General features: G+C 51.9%; 1 protein-coding gene across 2 annotated transcripts in view; it reads right to left on the reverse strand.

The window, feature by feature from the left end:
- Positions 1–3,935: 3,935 nt before the first annotated feature.
- Positions 3,936–18,653, reverse strand: part of USP31 (ubiquitin specific peptidase 31) — a 37,281-nt gene continuing 22,563 nt past the window's right edge. Inside the window, exons 12-17 of one of the 2 annotated variants that reach the window (XM_064461278.1) lie at positions 17,371–17,490; positions 16,975–17,200; positions 15,958–16,116; positions 15,124–15,276; positions 10,148–11,706; positions 3,936–5,215 (exon numbers count right to left, since the gene is read on the reverse strand). In XM_064461278.1, the coding sequence (XP_064317348.1) occupies positions 10,163–11,706; positions 15,124–15,276; positions 15,958–16,116; positions 16,975–17,200; positions 17,371–17,490 (2,202 nt within the window). In that variant the 3' untranslated portion in view covers positions 3,936–5,215; positions 10,148–10,162. Of the gene's footprint in view, positions 11,707–15,123; positions 15,277–15,957; positions 16,117–16,974; positions 17,201–17,370; positions 17,491–18,653 lie in introns of both variants that reach the window. The other variant, XM_064461277.1, reaches the window with a different exon arrangement.

The following is an 18,653-nucleotide window of genomic DNA, read 5'->3' on the forward strand; positions in this document are numbered from 1 at the left end:
TGGTGCCCGCGCGTCCCCCCAGCTCCCAGGGACGGGCTAGGGCAAGGGGTAACAGCTTTTGGTAAACTAGCTAGTGAAAGAACTAAACCCCTGACAGTCCTTGACTTAGTCCTTATTGTAAGCATCCTTGTTCTCTTGTGGTTTCCTCCCTCGCAAAGATAGTTTCAGGGATTTGAAGAATGCAACTTGGTGCCAGATAGGATTAAAAAAGATTGTGAATAAGCTCATAAATTCATTGATAACAGAGACTCGGGACATCAGTGCCGAGAGAAGCACTCGAGGAACTAGTTTAAATCAGCCCCTTGTGACAGTCCAGGGCTAAAGGACCGAGGAGCTCATTCAATGACTCTACATGGGCAAAGGAAACCCAAAGTCCAACCAGCGGACAGGTGAGGAAGACCATCAGAGACCACTGGAGGACCCCCAAAGACCACTAAAAAGACAACTATGCATGCAGCTTGAGCTTTTACATACGTTAATGAATCCTCGGGAACCTTATGACTATGTATGACTTTATAGCATATAATCTTTGGAAGTTTACTGAATCACTGGAGCACTCATGGTGGATCAATCCCCAGTGCTGCCCAGCGCTGTAATAAAGGATGCCTGCTTAATAGTGACTCTGTTGCTATTGAGTTTTATTTCGGGAACTTTCTGGATACTCCGCTTCCTCTTACGGGGAGGTTCGGACTTTGAAGGATAGTATCCGCGGATTTTTGTATCACTAGAAGTAAAACTTCAATATTTCCACAACTGCAGCTGGGCAACGGGAGATGGGCAACAGCTGGGGGCACATCCGTGATCTGGGGACCGGGGGGATTCATGGGTGATGCCCCCAGCACGCACCGACAGCCAGCTCGTCGCTTCCAAGCTTACAGCTGCCTGCGACCGTGCCCCACGCCGACGGCACCCTGCCCACCGCGCTGTGCCCCTCGGCCGCTGGATGGGCCAGAAGCAGCCCAGAGCCCCAGCCGCAACCCCCGGGCCCGCAGCACGGGAGGGCTGGCAAACTGGTTTCTCCATGCTGGGACCAGTTCTGCCCCAGGAAAAAGCGCCAGGGTCCCCCCGAGGAGCTGCCGTGCTCTCTGCTGGGGACACCGGCTGGCTGCGGCACCGAAACCAGACTGGGGCTGGGTCAGACCCAGGGGAGGGCGGACAGGCAGGGAGCAGCATACCCCCCACGTCCCGAGCTGGGAGACCCACCAGCGGGGAGAAGAGGCAGGTCCCAGGCTGCAGCGGGGAGCAGAGCCGGTGTAACAGCCCCCCAGGAATCCCTCTGCCCCAGACTGGGGTGGGAGCCGCAGCCCCCAGCACCCTCCCCTGCAGGCCCAGGGGCAGATGGACTGCCTGCGCCCCCAGCCCCCTCTGGGAGCCCAGACACCCCAGGGCTGTGGAGCCAGGGACCCCTCGGCCGCAGCTCTGCAGCTCCTGGAGCTGGGCTGTGGTTCTAGCACTGGCTGCTGGAAGGCCAGGGCAATCACAGGCGCCAGCGCTGCGATTTAAGAAAGCTCAGTGCAGTCAGGAGGAAGGCAGAGCGGTCCTTCGTATGCGTATTTTTCGCTTTAGCTGGAGCTCTGCTACCAGGGGCAGTGCTGGGGTCCTGGCAGGGTCCCGCCAGCTCAGCAGGACAGGGACCGGCCCTGTGGCACCACCCTGCCGGCTTCGTTTGGAGGTTGAGAGGGCGGCAGCCCCGCACCCTCCAGCCAGCGCTGCGGGGCAAAGCCCCCCTTTCCCCGTTCTGTCCACACAGCTGGAGATCATCCATGCACCGCTGCAGCGTGGTGCAGCTCGCTGCTGTCCCCAGCGCTGGAGAGGTGACGATGTTCTACAGCCCTCACAGGAAGGCAACAAGATTTATAGGGGGAAAAGGAGCTATTGCAGGCATAAGGAGGCTGGGCTGAGGCTCTTCTTCACACCAACGGTGTATTGCAGAACCACCTCACCCCAGAACTGTCCGGAATGAAGCAGAAGAGACTCCTCCCCTTATCCCCACCCACCCACCCACCCACCCATCCTTGCCGACTCCTGGAGCGGATCAGCCCCACAAGCAGCAGCTTGCAAACAAATCCAACGCATGGGAAATGCCCGACCATCCCACCCCACGCCCTGCAGAGCTGAACATCTGCTCCAGCAACACCGCAAGGGCGACAACCCAGCAGCAGCAGCCCGCCACGACCCCACAGCAGGCATCCACAACCAGAGCCATCTCCCTGCAACCCTGCGAGCGCCCCACAGCCAGGGACAGGAGCCTGGATGGCAGAGCGTGCGCCAAACTGCCTTTCCCAGCCACGCTCTTGGCCGACAGGCGCTGCCCACCCAGACCAAAGCAGCCTCAGCAGCTCCAAGCCCACTTCTCCAGCTAGAGTGCCGCTTCTGTGGGTTTGGGCATGTCTGCGATGCTCCATCTCAAAGAGTGGGAAGACAAAAATACGTACTCAGGAAGGAGGAAGAGAGAGCGGGGGGGGGGGGGAAAACCCCTTAAAGATCAAGACTTACTTTCCAAGGCAAGTTTGTGAAGCTCGAGCACCAGCCCCTACTACACCAGTCTGATGGCTCACTCAAGCAGGAGGATCAGAGTCAGCAGCTGCCCCAGGCAGCTCCGACCACAACGTCTTCCATTTTTCTCTCCTGTTCTTCAGCTGAGACAACGCACTGGGTTGCTAAAGCATTTCACACCCAACCACCCTCCAGACGGAGCCGGGCAGCCCAGCAGTCCCGGGACGGGTGCCCAGCCGTGCCTGCAGCAGCCGCCGCTGGAGCAGCTCACCGAGCCCAGGGTGGCCCCTGCGGACGACGCAGCCTCCCGCGTAGGCAGAGAGGTCCCGGAGCAACCGCCCGTCCTCCTCCCACCTGGCTGCATCCTCCTCATCCTCCTCGCTGGGCCGCAGGAGCAGCCCGTTTGCATTCCCACCCAGCAGCCCACGCTCTCCTCCAAGGCCAGAGAGCCGCCGCCGCACGCCCTGCTAAATGAAAAACAATATTTAATTAGGACAGAGCTAGAGAGGCACGCAATTAAACACACTGTTACTATCACTCCTGGACAGTTTAAGCCTCAGTTCAATAAAGAACCATTAAAAAAGGCTAATATTGAACCAAACCCCAAGCAGCAGAGCCGTGCGCTGCATCGCTACAGCGGCCAGGGGACAAGGAGCAGCGCTGCACACGAGGGGACAGGGGGACGCTCCCACCAGAGCCTCGCACCCACTGGCGAGGGGGGCGCAGCCCTGGCCGCCCCCAGGCACGGGGCCAGCAGCAACGGGAGGAGATCAGAGAGCCACGGACAGAAAGGAGCCGGGGCAGCGCCTGCGAGCAGAGGCCTGAGCTTTCTGCAGGGCTTTAGGGGCAGGAACAGGGAGGCTGAGCCCAGACACGAAGCATGGCCGGGCAGACAGGGGAGACCCCTGCCTGGCCAGCTATGAGCCCCCGAACCCCAAAGAGGAGCCAGATGGCATCCCCCTGCCCACGGGGCTCATGGACCAAACTCACCAGCAGGAGAAGGCTCCATCCAGGTCCTGCACCCCGCTCTCGGGATGCGCCGGCAGCAGGAACCCCGGCCGAGCCCCAGCAGGGCCTGGGCGGCCCGTCTGCAGAGAGAGAATCGGGGACAACACCGCGGGCGGGGGGCAAAGGCAGGAGCCCGTGTCTCCTCCTCCCCAGCACACAGGTCTACACCCAAAAGCAGGGCTCTGTCTCCCGAGAGGAGCCCGGTTCAGGATGCAGCGGGAAGGTACGAAGCCCTTGCCCCGCTCCCGTGCCACGCAGAGCTGCCACGGCCGGGTGGGCAGAAGCGGCGCTGGAGCCCCCCGCCGTCACCCCACGCACCGACCCTGCCCCGAGGGACGCCCCGCTCCTGCAGCACGCGGGGCACAGCTGCTGCCGCCTTCTCGGGAGGTGATGCAGACCTGGAAACACACTCGCTCAGGCAGGATGCCTAGTAATAAATTTATTGTATTTTATTACATATTCCCCTTTTTGCACTTAATTCCAATTCCTCATATTCAAACTCTTCTTTCTGAAAGAAAATGATTTTTAACATAAAAATATAAATTCTGCATATTAAAAGTGCATACACCTTGAATAATAAAACATACAAATAAATAATAAAAGGCATTGACACAGTCTCATGCACTTGTCCTCAAATAATTTAAAATTTATGGTACAATGTTCAACCCCAAGTAAAGACAGCCTGCTTTCCAGATTACTGTACAGTTCAAAAACATTAAAATACAGAAGAGAATATCAAAGGTGTGGGCAAGCCCCACGTCCCAGTATCAGCGTACAGTGATGTGACATGCAGTTTTTAGAACTGTAGATACTCCAGTGTAAAATCTGACATTGTGTCCAGAAGAGAAACTGCACTTGCAACAGGACTTAAAATTCAATTTTAACCAATGGTGAGGCACAGTTGGTGAGCAAATCTGTACAAATTAATACTTGGAAGGCCACAAGAAAATAATCTAGCCACTTGTAGCCTGTATTCCCTTGCGTCACCCTACCCAAGGCAATGTAGCACCTAAAAAGGGTTTCTTATTGCACTGCACAAATGCCACACAAACCTAACACTAACTTTCTTGCAACGCGTTTGTGCTGCAGGGCCTAGAGTGAAACGGAATTAGTGTTTACACTTAGTTTTAATCTGTGTCTTTTAAAAAACACTATTTGCAGATAAATTGAGTGCTATCGCCTTTAAAAAAATAGAAGACTCCCTAAACCTTTAGACCTAATATAGATATTGTACAAGTCTTCAGGTACTTTTATTTTACAAAATAAAGCTCCTAATAGTAAATGCTTTACGGTGCTTTTGTTAAGAAAACCGTGTAGTACTTTCATCTCACCACAGATTAAAACTAAATTTCAGTTCCCTCCACAGGTAACATTAGATACCGCCAAATTATTTTGGATTCGTAGGCAAATGACAACGATATAAAAAAAGGGTAACCGTGACATTATTTGGAATGTCGCTTCCAAACCCTCTCCGCGCTGGCTCACCAAGGGGACGGGACGGAGCCCGCGGGGGGAGCGGGGCCACGAACCTGCCCGACACCCAGCCACGCTCAGCCAGGGCACGGGTGCTGCGAGGCGGTTCCCTAGCACGGGAATTCAACAAGATCTCTTTCTTTGAGTGCTTGTACGGCTACAGGTGACTGCCTCTTCTCACAACGTAGAACATGTCATTAAAGTTACATGGAAAATGGCAGGCTACATACGGTATTCCCTGTTAAAAAAAAAAAAGAAAAAACAATACGATACAGAAAACCAGTTTGTTCTCATTTCAACATTTCAGATCCCTTTGACGTTATGCTACACTCCAGCCTTGTCAGTAATGCAGAATTCTGCAAAGGAAAGAATCAAAGATGTGCAAACAAAGCAGGAACCCAGGGACATGCTCCTATGTGCTGACACGCAGCTGCACCGAGAAACAGAAGTACGGACTCAAAGCAGCGCTCCAGAGCCTACCTAGCAGCTTCTGATACTGAAAGCACGGTCTATGGTTTGTATTGGATGCTTGCATAGTTAGTAAGTGCATGCATTTGGGTACAGCGAGAGAACTGCCATGCAAAACTGCCTTTATTACCGAGAAAAAAAGGTTGATCATGCTCAAGTTTCAGCTTTGGAAAGCAACCAACCCTGCAGGTAAGACGGATGAGGGCACTTACAGTGGGATAAGTGTACTGTAATTAAGCTGCTAACTTTCTATCCTAAGCATTTTTTTTTTTTCATTTAGCCATATTTGATAAGTTTGAAAGGGTTAACAATTTATACACCCAAAGTGAGACACTTACAAGTTACAGAGAACTGCAGGCACCAAATTGTCTATCAAATGTGATTAATACAAATAAAAGGTGCCTCTTCAATACACATCATTGAAAATGTGCTTATAATTTGTATACTACTAAACACTATCCAAAAGACGCAGCCCAAAAAGGGTAAAAATAATTTCTTTAGGTGACTCCAGCAGGAATCTAGCACTGGAATGAAGGCACTGCTTTCCTGCGCCCAGAGGGCTGATTCCAGGAACAGGAGCAAGTGTCAGACTAGAGATGTGGTGTGAAACAAGAGCTACGTGGCCGATGCAGGTGAGTTCAACCCACAGCCGATTGGAAACACACCATAAAACCCTTCAGAGGACGCCAAGCCTGCTTTCCCTTGGAGCTCGCACGGCTGTCTGAGGGCAGGGACAGCGCTGGACCTGCCCCTTTCAAGGCATTTCTCACCAGCGTGAGGCTGCCCTGGAAACCTTTGCTTGCGGGTCATCGGCGCCGGGGTCCCAGACCCCGCCGCCCGCCCGCCAGGACAGCTCACCCCGCCGGCGGCCACGCACCGCAGCCGTGCCTGACTGGCAAAGCAGACCCAGGCACCAGCCGCTCCCGTCCCACTCCGACGCCCAGCCACGAGACCTCCAGGCCCCACGGGCCGCCGGCCAGGGGCAGGTGGAGGTCCCTAGCCAGCGGTGACCTTCGGAAGATGGCAGAGCCCGCCTCCTCCACAGGCACGAGCGCGTCTGAAGCCAAATGTGAATTTTAAGAAGAGAGGTGACCGTGTACAGACGCTGCTTCAGAGCAGCCTCAAGCCTTCACTGCTCCGGGGATCAATACACAGAGCCAAGGTGGTGCTGGCATCTAGGACTTGGAGGATCCCGCTCTGGTGTGTTCCCTAGTACCGTGCCACATCCTTACATCTGGACAACGCGATACACGTGGACAGGAATTCCCGTGCACGAAAGGGCTAAGAAATAAGTCTGCTTTAAAGGAGAGAAGACTGATGTTTCTTTTCCCCAAATCACTTTAAGCTGGGCCTGCAGCTTACCTACATTCCTACATTCACTTTTAGAAAGATTTACTCTACGCCACTGATGGAGCCATGATTTTAACAGCAACAAGGCTTGGCTTTACACTCGTAACAAACCTTGTTGTTTCCTGGAACCACACCCTTCAGCCCTCTCCTGTGCAAGGGAGTTCATATACTATTGGAAATCTGTGATACCAAAAAGTAGATGCCGAGTGGCAGCAAACAGCTGCTTTCCAAACTGCTTTGTTACCGAACCGAGGCGGCCACGGAACAGCGGCTGCACTTCCCAGGTCCTGCACAGGCCTGCTTTGCACGTTTTGCCCGGTGTGTCCCTTATATTCAACATGAACTGCAGCGCACCCTTGTTAGTCAAAACATTTTGCTTGAGGACACCCTCAGTGAAGCCCTCCTGAGCCAGAACACACGCCACGTGCTGGCAGCCCACCGCAGCAGGGCAGCATCCTAAGACAGGGCACTGTGGGTACAGCCCCTTCTGCCTACCCCACGCTCATCTGCGGAGCCTGTGCCCCAGAACTGCTCTTTTCAGAGGGACAGGTAGGAAATCCCGTTTGGCAGCATACACAGAGCAGATAGTGCTGGAGCTGGCAGCACCCTCCATCAGGAATTACGGGGAATAGACAGAAAGAGAGCTAGTCTACGTATCATGGGATTGCAGAGGTTCGACTGCTTTTAACACCAGCTGCTGGAACACTTGGCACCAGGACCTCCCATTTTGTCCAAATGCGAGCTCTATTGATCATTCTCATGCCCCAAATACCAACATATTGAACTGGTGTTCACTAAAATACCAGTTTGGACATGGCTTCAAATTTCCTTCAGTCCAGGCATGCAGTATAGGAGCAAAAACACCTCAAAAACCATATACCAGCTTCCAGTTTAAACTTCTTCAGCGAACAATGGCATGAAAAGAAAATGTCATTTGATAAAAATAACCTTTCACAAATTTCCCATGGTAAAACGCACAGAAAACTAGGTTCTGTCTATTAAAAGATACCAAACCAAGTTAGCGCTAGCTACCAGAATTACATTCTTGCTAGAAGAGCTGTTACAAGAGAAGAGCCAACACAGTGCAAGACCTTAATACAGATAAAACCTTAAACAAATACTTCAACATCAACATTTCAGGGAGTAATTTAAGTACTACAATGTGAAGCAAGTCTTATCTGCTCTGCTGGATGTAACAAAAAAAATAATCCAAGAATAATCCAAGTCATGTATTTAAGAAGCAAGTAATGCAATCTTTCCTTCTTGTTGCTGCAATAAATGAGACTGAAACAATACCCGGGAGAAGAAATGCATCAAGACGACGGTCGCGTTCACGCTTAAAAAATAGCCCAGGGCACAGAGTCCAGCACACTGTAAAAAAAAGAAGCAGGCTACTGGCATTGCTTCTGGGTTGCACGAAGGTAAGCGCTGCAGAACGTCATGGGGACAGAGCAAGGGTTACGCCGCAGGTGGGCTCACCGCCACGCGCCGACCAGAGCCCCGGGGCACCCCCAGCTCAGCTCCACACACACGCTGCCTCTTCTCCAAGGTGTCAGCTATCCCCAAAACACTTCTCTCCAAAGCTAGCTGCAGATGTGGGGTGAGCCAAGCACAAAACGCGATCACGGAGCAGCCACGTGCCCAGCAGACGTGGGGACAAGGCTGCTCGCAGGGTTGTCACACACCAGCTCAAGAGAGGAGCGGAACAGACTAGTTCAAAGTCACGACTTCTCTGAGGGCTGTTTGTTTCGGTGACAGAAGAGACGTACAAATAGGTCTGTCCACAAGCTAAGCCTGGAGAAGCTTTGCCAAACACAACCGTATGACAGGCAAAGGCCGCACTCAGAAGACAAGCGTGCCCAGCACACTGCCCAGCTGCTGCGTGTCGGGACCTACACAACAGATTGCTGCTGTACATAAAGGATAAGCAGCACATTAATAAAAACGCATAAAATTTAAAAAAAAAATTACACCATGTGTGTAAGAGGACTTGAGGAATCCACCTTTTAAGAGGAATCTTAAAGACCTTGAGGAATCTCCCCTGTAAGAAGGGCATGTAAACAAAGACGTCACTAGATGTAGTGTTTTAACCCTGATAGAGACTGTCACCCAAACAAGAGCGGGGATCGCTTCGCTAAGAGGCGCGTTAGCCAGACCCGCCGGGGAAGGTGGCAAGCATGCTGAAGGGAGGAACATAGCAGCGCTCCGGAGAGCGTGAAAACTGCCCCGCGTATTTTGGTACAGCCCCTCCAACCCGCACGAAGAGGCTTGTTCAAAGCATGCTCAGAGAAGGCAGAGCAGACAAGACGACACTTGGCTTATCTAAAACATTACTCCTATAAATAACAGATGCTATATTCACACCACTACAATGAAGCATCTGAGCACATTAGGAAACGCTTCTTCTCGGGAGTTTGAACAGGGTCCCGACAGCATCGCTGCCGTTCGGGTGCATGAAGACAGCTCTGCTACGGCACTGCAGCCATCTCCCGCCCAGCACTTTCACAGGCACGAGCTGGCAACCAGCTGCTGCTCAGTGATTTCTTCTGTTGCTTAGTATAGTGTTTCAGAAGAAAGCAAGCAATTAAAGAGGACAGGGTAGAGGTCACCTTAGGTATGGACAGAACAAAACTCTTCATAGACACAGCAACAAAAAAAATGCACGTTACATTTCATGGGGGAAAAAAAAAAAAACCAACCCAAACCTTTCTGCTGTTGGAACGCAACAAAATCTGTTACAGACACGCGTACACACGGACACACAGGTACATTTCTGTCCATCCACTAATGCTAGTCCCTCCTATACTGGCTGAGTATATACCTGAGAAACAACATTAGTGTTGAAATATTGCCCTTTAGAAAGCTTGAAAAATGGAGGGGAGCAAGGAGAGGGGGTTGAGAGAGAGCATAAAGAAGCGGCAGTCTCTCTTTTCCAGTTTCCTTTGCATCCTCCACAGCTCAGAACAAGGCCACACACCAGCGTGGACACAGCCTGCTCAGAACAAGACCAAAGGAATATCAGTTCACAGCTCTACAAAGCACGCTAGTGTCAGTAAAACTGGGCTTCAGATTTCAAACCTTGAATCTGACGAAGTTGTTGCATTTTCTATAAAGAGACTCCTGTACAAGTGCTATGGGACAGCTGCATTCGTGTTCAACAACGACTCCAGCTAGACTACTTGCATCAGTGCTGGCTGCCTGTGGCTATTTGGTTTGATGGCAGAATCAAAAGGCGCTTTAACAACTTGCAGTTAACTTCTCAAAACATACATTAGGCACATGAACAAAAAAAAAAAAAAAAAAAAAAAAAACAAGAGCTCAGAATAAATTAGCTTCTCAGCAGAAAAGACACCTGGATTGCAGCATTTCACTGAGGTTCCAGAGAAGGCCGTACAGACACCTGCATGCTGGAAGGTAATTTTTTCAGCGGCTTGTCAGCAGACTGCTTGCCACTGGAAGGAGGAGACTGGACTCCGGGATCTAGCTGGGAAGACTTGGACTTGCGACTGGATAGCAGAGAATGTTTGTTGGGTGCGGCATCTTTTGGGGCAAGTTTTTCTTTTGCAGTAATGTTGGCATTGGTGTGAGAGGCTGGTGGGACAACACCTTTCTCCGATTTGTCTTCCAGCACAATTTTACTGCCTGACTTGGAACTGCCACTTGCTGTCTTTTTTGAGAGCATCGTCGTCTTTCCCAGGTCTGCGGACCTCCGAGTCTCCTTCTGCCTTAAGGCTGATTTGAAGAAAGACAATCCTTTCTCTTCTGACTTGCTGTCCCTCTTCAAACCAGAACGCATGCCAACATTTGGAGACCGCAGGTTGGCCATAGAGGAACTCCTCACATGCTTGCTGTCTACTGCCCTACTGTCACTCCTCGAGTGGCTTATCCGCGGGGAGCTTGTTCTTGAACTGCTGGTAACGCTCGTTTTGTCCGACCCCAGACTTATCTTAGAGCCCTCTCTGCTGAGGCTTCGGTCTGAAGTCCGGCTCTTCCCAGCAGAAGAGCCCTTAGTCAATGAGCCTGATGGGGTTTTCTTGGCAGCTGTGGAGGATGGAGAGGAACCTGACTTTTGCTTCTGTTGAGCCGATGCGACAGCCACCTCAAGGGGCTTCGTGCTATGGTCCTTCCTAGCCTGAGTGGGAGCAGGAGACCCATGTCTCCCACTGGCCCTAGAGGAGTCTGCCTTACTTCTAGACCGGGAAACTTTCTGGGAACTCTTTAGTGGAGGAGGAGAAGAGTGAGAGACTTTGGTCTCTTGGGTAGATAAGACTGTCCTTCCCTTCCTCAAACTTTTGTCTGGCTCAGTAACTCCCTTGGAGCTGTGAACCTTCTTAGGGGTACCATCTGCCTTCTCTGCAGCCAGCCCTGTCCCACTGGGGGCTTTCACCTCCTTGACTGGAGAGCTGTCCACAGAATCACTCTGATCAACAAAGGCGATTTGATTGTTGTTATCAAAAGGGTCCAAAGCAGGGTGACTCCTGTCTGGCTGCCCAGAGCTTTTACCATACCCATCTGAAAGATCTGAGCTAGATGTCCTTGCAACAGACTCTTCCCTGAATGCCCCTTCCATGACAGCCAAGGGGGCTCTGCGAGCTGTCCTGTGCTCTCGCCGACTACTATCACAGGGCTCCAAGTAGCTGCTAGAGAGATTCCTCAGGCTGCCAAAGCAAGAGGTGGAGACTTTATCATCAGCAGCCTCCCCGATCTTCTCCAGAGTGGAAGCAGAGGTATGCACAGGGGAATCTCCAGAGAAGCGCGACGGAGAGTTGGAGCGCAGCTTCAGTTTTGCAGAAAGCGACCACGAGGGCCTGACACCATTTTCACTCACTGCCAGCGGGCTGGTGACAGAAGATCTAGATGACAAGCTCTGACGCTGGACACTCCTTACAAAGGGGCGAGTTGAAAACCCTCCTGCAGAGAAAGAAAGCGACAGCCTCAGTATGAAAGCCAAGCCTGTAGTCGGTTTATTCCACCCCTCCACAGATGCTGTTTCCCTGAGTCAGGCAGCCCACCTACACCACACTGGATGCCTATCTCTTCATGCCTGGTGCAGGCACAGCCTCCTGCATAAAAGCTGAATAAGGAACTCAGCAACTGTTACTTGCTAGTGGCCACCCAGAAATAACTCCCTCGGAAGCCTATGACTGAAAATCCAGATTTTCTTGTCACCCGCAAGCAAGAGACCAAACACAGGTTCTGTACCTTAGAAGTCCTTGAAGCAATGAGTTCACCAACTATGATTATACTCCCAGAAATACATTTTCTGGATGAAAGATTATTTTCCCATACCATCCTGTAAAAAGCAAAGTAGGATTCCTACCTCTTTAGGTAAAGAAATTTGTCTTTACAAACACAAAGTACAACAATTAACATTTTAGAAATGTGACTACCATGGCTAGATCTGACAGTTGCCACACCACTTCTGCAGGGACATCTCTATACCCACTTCAGAATGCTTTGACTGATCCCCCAAACTCCACGTTTTCAAGAATTATAAGGCGCTATGTGGAGAAGCCAGGCAAAGCCAGGAACTGAGGAGTTATTCGCGCACACAAGTGAATTCGCATGTCTTCACACCTCTCTGGGAGCAGTCAGCTACGGCATGGCAGCAGGCGACGAGTACCTACATTAAACTGTACCGACACGTCAGCCTCCCTGCAAAGGTGCTGCAGCGAAACCCAGGAAACACAAACACCAAAAGCTCTTGATTGAGAGTTTTAGGTCATAGAATCACAGAATGCCCTGAGTTGGGAGCGACCCACAGGGACCATCGAGTTCAGCTCCTGTCCCTGCACAGGACACCCCAAATTCACACCGTGTCTCTGAGGGCCGTGTCCAAGTGCTTCTGGAACATCGCCAGGCTGGTGCCGTGATGCCTCCCTGGGGAGCCTGTGCCAGGGCTCCACCACCCTCGGGGGGAAGGACCTTCCCCTAATGCCCAGCCTCACCCTCCCCTGGCACATCTCCCTGCCGTTCCCTCGGGGCCTGGCGTTGGGCACCAGAGAGCAGAGACCAGCCCTGCCCCTCCTCCTGCCCTCGGGAGGGAGCTGCAGAGGCCATGAGGCTGCCCTCGGCCTCCTCTGCTCCAGCTGAACAACCCCAGGGACTCCAGCCGCTCCTCGTACGGTTTCCCCTCTAAACCCTTCCCCAGCTCCGTGGCCCCCTCGGGACACTCTCCAGTACCTTTATACCCCCAATGTCCTGCGGCGCCCAACGCTGCCCACAGCGCTCGGGGTGAGGCCGCCCCAGCGCGGGGCAGAGCGGGACAATCCCCCCCCTCGCCCGGCTGCGATGCAGGGCTCGGTGCCCCCCAGGGCACAGCTGGCCCCCTGGGCTGCCAGGGCACGCTGGGGGCTCGTGTTCAGCCTGCCGTCGGCCAGAGCCCCCGGGTCCCCGCAGAGCTGCTCCCCAGCCCCCCGCGCCCCAGGTGTCCGTACATCCAGGGCTGCCGCGCCCCAGGGGCAACACCCGGCGCTTGCCCTTGTTCAACTCCGCGCGGCTGGTGACTGCCCAGCTCTGCGGCCTGCCCGGGTCCCTCGGCAGGGCCTCGCTGCCCTCGGGAGTGTCATCAGCAAACTTGGTTACTATTCCTTCAAGTCCTGCATCCAAGTCATTTACAAAGACATTAAATAGTACTGGCCCTAAGCTGGATCCCTGCAGAACCCCGCTGGTGACTGGCCACCAGCCCCATGTAACCCCATTTACTGTGACCCTCTGGGCCCGACCCGCAGCCCATTGCTCACCCCCTGCATTACGTGTTTACCCAGCCGTGTGCTGGGCACTTTTTCCACGAGGAGACCGAGAGACAGTAGCAAAAGCTTTACCGAAATCCAAAAAGATCACGTTGACCGCCTTCCCTTGGTCAGCGAGGTGGGTGACCTTGTCACAGAAAGAAGTTAAGTTTGCTAAGCAGGACTTTCCCCTCATGAACCTGTGCTGGCTGGGACCAATGACTGCATTGCCTCTCAGGTGTTTCTCAATAACTCTCAGAATAATATTCTCCATAATTTTGCCAGGCTCAGAAGTGAGACTGATGGGTCTGTAGTTACCGGGGTCATCCCCGCTGTCCTTCTTGAAGATTGGGACAACATTTGCCATCTTCCAGTCAACTGGGACCTCTCCAGTTTCCCAGGAGCATTGAATCATTGAGAGAGGTCTTGCTATGACATCAGCCAGCTCTTTAAGTACCCTCGGATGAATCCCATCAGGCCCCATCAACTTATAGGGATCCAGCTGGAGCAGCAAGTCCTGCACACACTTGGGGTTGAATAGGAGTTTACCATTCCCACAGTCATGGTTCTCTAGGTTCTCAACACCATCATCGGTGTTGAAGACTGAGGCGAAGAAAGCATTAAACATCTCTGCTTTGTCTACGTCCCTGTTTGTGAGGTGACCATGCTCATCAAGTAACGGACCAATGTTATTTCTGGTCTGCCTTTTGCCATCAACATATTTAAAAAAGCCCTCTTCATTGTCCCTTTCAGTACTGGTCAGCTTCTACTCTAATTGAGCTTTGGCTGCAGCCGTTTCCTCCCTGCAGTGGCAAACAGCATCCCTATAGTCCTCCCATTTTGCCTGACCTTGCTTCCACTGGCCATATGCTACTTTTTTTCTAGAAGATCCCTGCTTAGCCAAGCCGGCCTTCTGCCTCACTTGCCTGACTTCCTACACTTCAGGACTGCCTGCTCCTGTGCTCTTAGGAGGTGGTACTTAAAAGGTGACCAGCACTGGTGGACTCAATCACCTTCAAAAGCTTTTCCCCAGGGGACCTTACTAAGCAGTTCCCTGAGTAACCATAAGTCTGCTCTCCTCATGCCCAGAGTTGAGGTCTTGCTGGCAGTTTTCCTCCTGTTACTAGAGATTTTAAACTTGACTGCTTCATGGTTGCTGTGGCCAAGGCAGCCACCAACTGCCACGTCACCCACAAGACCCTCTCTGTTAATGAGCAGCAAGCCCCGGAAGGCACCCTTCCTGGATGGTTCCCTTAGTGCCTGCACCAAGAAGTTATCACCCAGATGGCTCAGGAATCTTCTGGACCTGTTTGTCCCACTTCTGTGGTATTCCTTTCTCTGGATTCAGTTGATGATATTTCTGTTCTTTGAAAGGATCCTTAAGGTTCACGCCCTGCTCTCCTCCATCCTTTCACACCAGAGAAAAACTCACCTGTGCCAGAACCCATCTATTCCTACTGGGGGACACAGGCACTGTGTCAGCTGCTAGAGAAACTCTTCCTTCTAACTACATATTTTGCAGCTATCTTAGTAGGGATCTTGTAACACAAAGACTAGTTGCCCAATATCCCACACACCCTGCAGTGTTGATACTCACCATCATCTTCACTCCTTTCCCCAGTCAGCTCTACTGATTCTGAGAGCGAAGCCAGAGACGTGCGCCGTGACGATGCTGCCGAAGCAATGCTGGGCTGTTTGCTACCAGGAAGACGGCTGACCCAGTGCTCACAGAGCGAGGAGCTTGTGGAGCCTGCAAGGAATCAGACACAGACATCAGGCCAGTAGCGTGCAGCTGCAGAACACGTGAAACCTTGGGAGTCAGATACGTCCTGCACTGCACTGGCTTCGGCTGACACCTGGAGCCCGCAGACACTGCCAACAAAGTCTTTACACTTACGCAAATAGTTAGGGTCATAAGTGAAAGAGAATTGCACTTGTCCCAGTATGCTGTGTATCAAAAGTGTCAGTGCAGCACGCAGGCAGAAGGCAGCCCATGAGCTGCCACACAAATGCAGTGCAAATCCTTTCTTTTCCAGAGGCAAGTCACCAAGCCTGGATCTGCCCCAGCTCACCCCAGATTCAACCAACAGAGTCAGCCTCTGGCTGCCTACCCGAGACCAACAGCACTGCTGGAGGGAATGAGCTAGACACACTTTTATGTCATGGTTTGGACAAGGGCAGCTCTGAGCAGAACCACCCATGGGGGTGGGGGGCTTCCCCCATAGCCACAGCCCCTTTGCCACACCTAGCCTCAACAGAAGGCTGTTTCCCACGGCCTATGATGCACAGCAGCAGACTGAGACAAGCCTCGCTGAGTTCTGGGACAGAGAGTGGGGGCTTAAGCAGACCTGGGCAGGAAATTCTTCAGAAGGACAAACTATCCACGAAAGACAGACTACAGGCACTCCTTGACAATGCCAGCGGGGCTTACCTGCCACAGAGCTGTTAGCAGACCACGACGGGATTGCTGTGCGTCTCTGATAGAAAAGAATATAAGCTGTCTGCTTGCAGACTTCGTTTTCAGAAAGTTGCTGAACGTCACTGTCATCAAAGCAGTACCACTGGCCATCAACTGAGTTTTTGCAATATGCTGAGAGAAAGTACATTACTATTAGACTTTCCTCACTCCTACTACTCTCAGGTTTGCTGTATGATAACTTAAACATGACCTTATGTGCTCTGATGGACTCAGGTGAGAATGCAAGGACAAGATTTATTTGTGGAACACATCGTCCTCCAGTCTGACTGACAAGATGGGGGCCTGAGGCCACCAGAATATAACAAACAGCTCACATTTCAGGATTTTCTTCACCCAACATTACTGCTCAGAACAGAGCACCAGCTGGGGTGTCTCCATTCACTTCGCGTTCTGTTACTTGTGGCAGTCTGCCTCCATCAGTGAATGTCCTTCTGACTGAGCCCACCCAGGGCAACTCAGCCCAGAGACAAATCAGGAGGCAAAACTGGACACGCACATTTTCTGGGCTGCTGTGTGAAGTCATACAGATCCTAAGAACCACCAAGCAATTCTGTCTATCTCTGGCTGCTCTGGCAGCTGCTGGAACAAGCAAAGGGGAGTTCATAAACTGGCAGTGCACACAGGGAACGTGCAGATACTTCCTGCAAGAAGTTGCAAGAGGCTGTTATACATAGAAGTTCTGTGTTGAGTGGCCAGAAGCATTTCTGAAACGTGAAAGGCCACTTATGTTACTCTGAAGGAAAAAAAACGTAGCAGAGAAAGAAACGTACATTAAGACATTTGGGGTCAACAGGCATTGTTCCATTCCTCAAAGTCATAAAAGTTATCCCTCCAGTATTACATAGCCAGTCCTTGTTAGTAGGGTTCGATCCTTTTGTCAAGATGAGGTAGTTGCAGACACTCAACAGAAAAATATAACTGTTTTCTTCCTGAAAGGATCCAACATACATAACATCACAGGATACTTGCCTGTATAGTGTCCCCCTTGCATGGTGCCATGATGATTGCAGACAGCGTACAGGTCGTAGATATAGTCCTCAGGATCCCTTCCGAGACCATAAGGTCTCCTCCAGGGTGACCAGTGAGACGGCAGACTCCAGCTGCTCTGACTGCGTTTAACAACATGAGGAGTCATGTCCAAGCCACTCAGGGGGAATTTAACCATGTTTTGAAGTTTCATCCTTCGGTCTCCTTCCTGTGTAAACAGAGAATAGCACGAGCTGCAGCGAGACCACCATGCCTGGGGAAAACAAAAACCCAGGACAGGAATGCATAAGGCAGAACAGCTGCTTCTGAAGAGGTGGTCTAGTTGGGTCCCTCCCTGGCCCAGCAGCAGTCCTCCAGCATCGCTGCAGACATCCTTACCTGTCTAAACCTTTTGAGATGTATGATGAGAACATCGGGTAAGGTCCAGAGGCTCAATGTGATGCTACCCTGCTGCAGCTGCTTGCAGTGTGGGCATCGCCATGCGTCATCTGGGGCAAGCTACAAGGAAGAGGCACAAGTGGGTATCAGTTTCCAAATTCCAAGGCAGCTCTTACTACACCGCTGTTCCTCTGCTGCCCCAGGCCCAGTGCAGACGCTGACCCCTGCACCCCATCTACCTCCAGCATTTATCAAGCTCATTGGAAATGCTTGGTTCCCAGCAATGCTTTTCAAAACTGTGACAAGCAGAGAGACATGTGCACCTCACGCAGGAGGCACTTCCCACTGCAAGACAGAATTCAGCTAGTGCTGCTGTGCAGGGAAGCTGTTTCCACCTAACAAACCCCAGTCCCTTTGAAGCGGGGGAGAAGAAAAAACAAAGGCAAAAAGCAGGCAGGCTTGGCAGCCTGAGTAGAAGTACTCTCACCGGAAAACCAGCAACAAAGAAAGAATCAGAACAGAAAGACGACAGGTGTACTTTGAATTTCATGTCTGACACCTCGCTGCCCTCTGGAAACGCTCTTCCTCCCTATGTCCCAATGGCACAGACTTACAAACTGCAGAGATTTTCACTGTCCACCAAGGAGAACGTGTCTTTTCAAAGACCCAAACACAACACACACTTCCCTCCACAGCCCAGTGCTCAGAGAACTCAGAAGCCAGAGAGCTTTAAGCTGTCAAACAAATTTTCCCTCACCTCTGAAAGAAGCAACAAGAGAGGCTCCAAAATTATTAAAGCTCAATCACGGGTCCGCAGTCCTCTAGGACCATCCCTTTTTACAGCAGATTAGAGACCTCTGGCAAAGAAATGCAGATTGCTTATGCGTTCCAGGCAAGGGCCAGATCAGACCCATCTCTAGCCTGCCCTATGGCACACCACCTCTCCTGCCACTTCAGCCTCCTCACACCACGAGCTGAGCTAGAGGAGAAGAGCGGCCACGCTGCTGGAGAACTGAGCTGAGCCGTCACTGCGCTGCTGTTCGGGGGGGTCCCACTCAGTGGGGGTTGCCTTGAGCCCACCCCAGCCCTGCTCAGGCTTGGAAACACACAACTGCTCCGAGACAGAGCAGTAAATTCCCATGAAGAAGCCGCACTGCCCTAACCCTTTATAATGTATGCCAGAAAGAGACATTGCTACTGCAGAACAGAGGAGTAAGTTCTCATATCAACACGTGGGGGACAAAAAACCCAAAAGCAGTACCTCCTACAACTTTCTCCTCACT

Source organism: Phalacrocorax carbo, chromosome 10 (assembly GCF_963921805.1).
Source record: "Phalacrocorax carbo chromosome 10, bPhaCar2.1, whole genome shotgun sequence".
Lineage (NCBI taxonomy): Eukaryota > Metazoa > Chordata > Aves > Suliformes > Phalacrocoracidae > Phalacrocorax > Phalacrocorax carbo.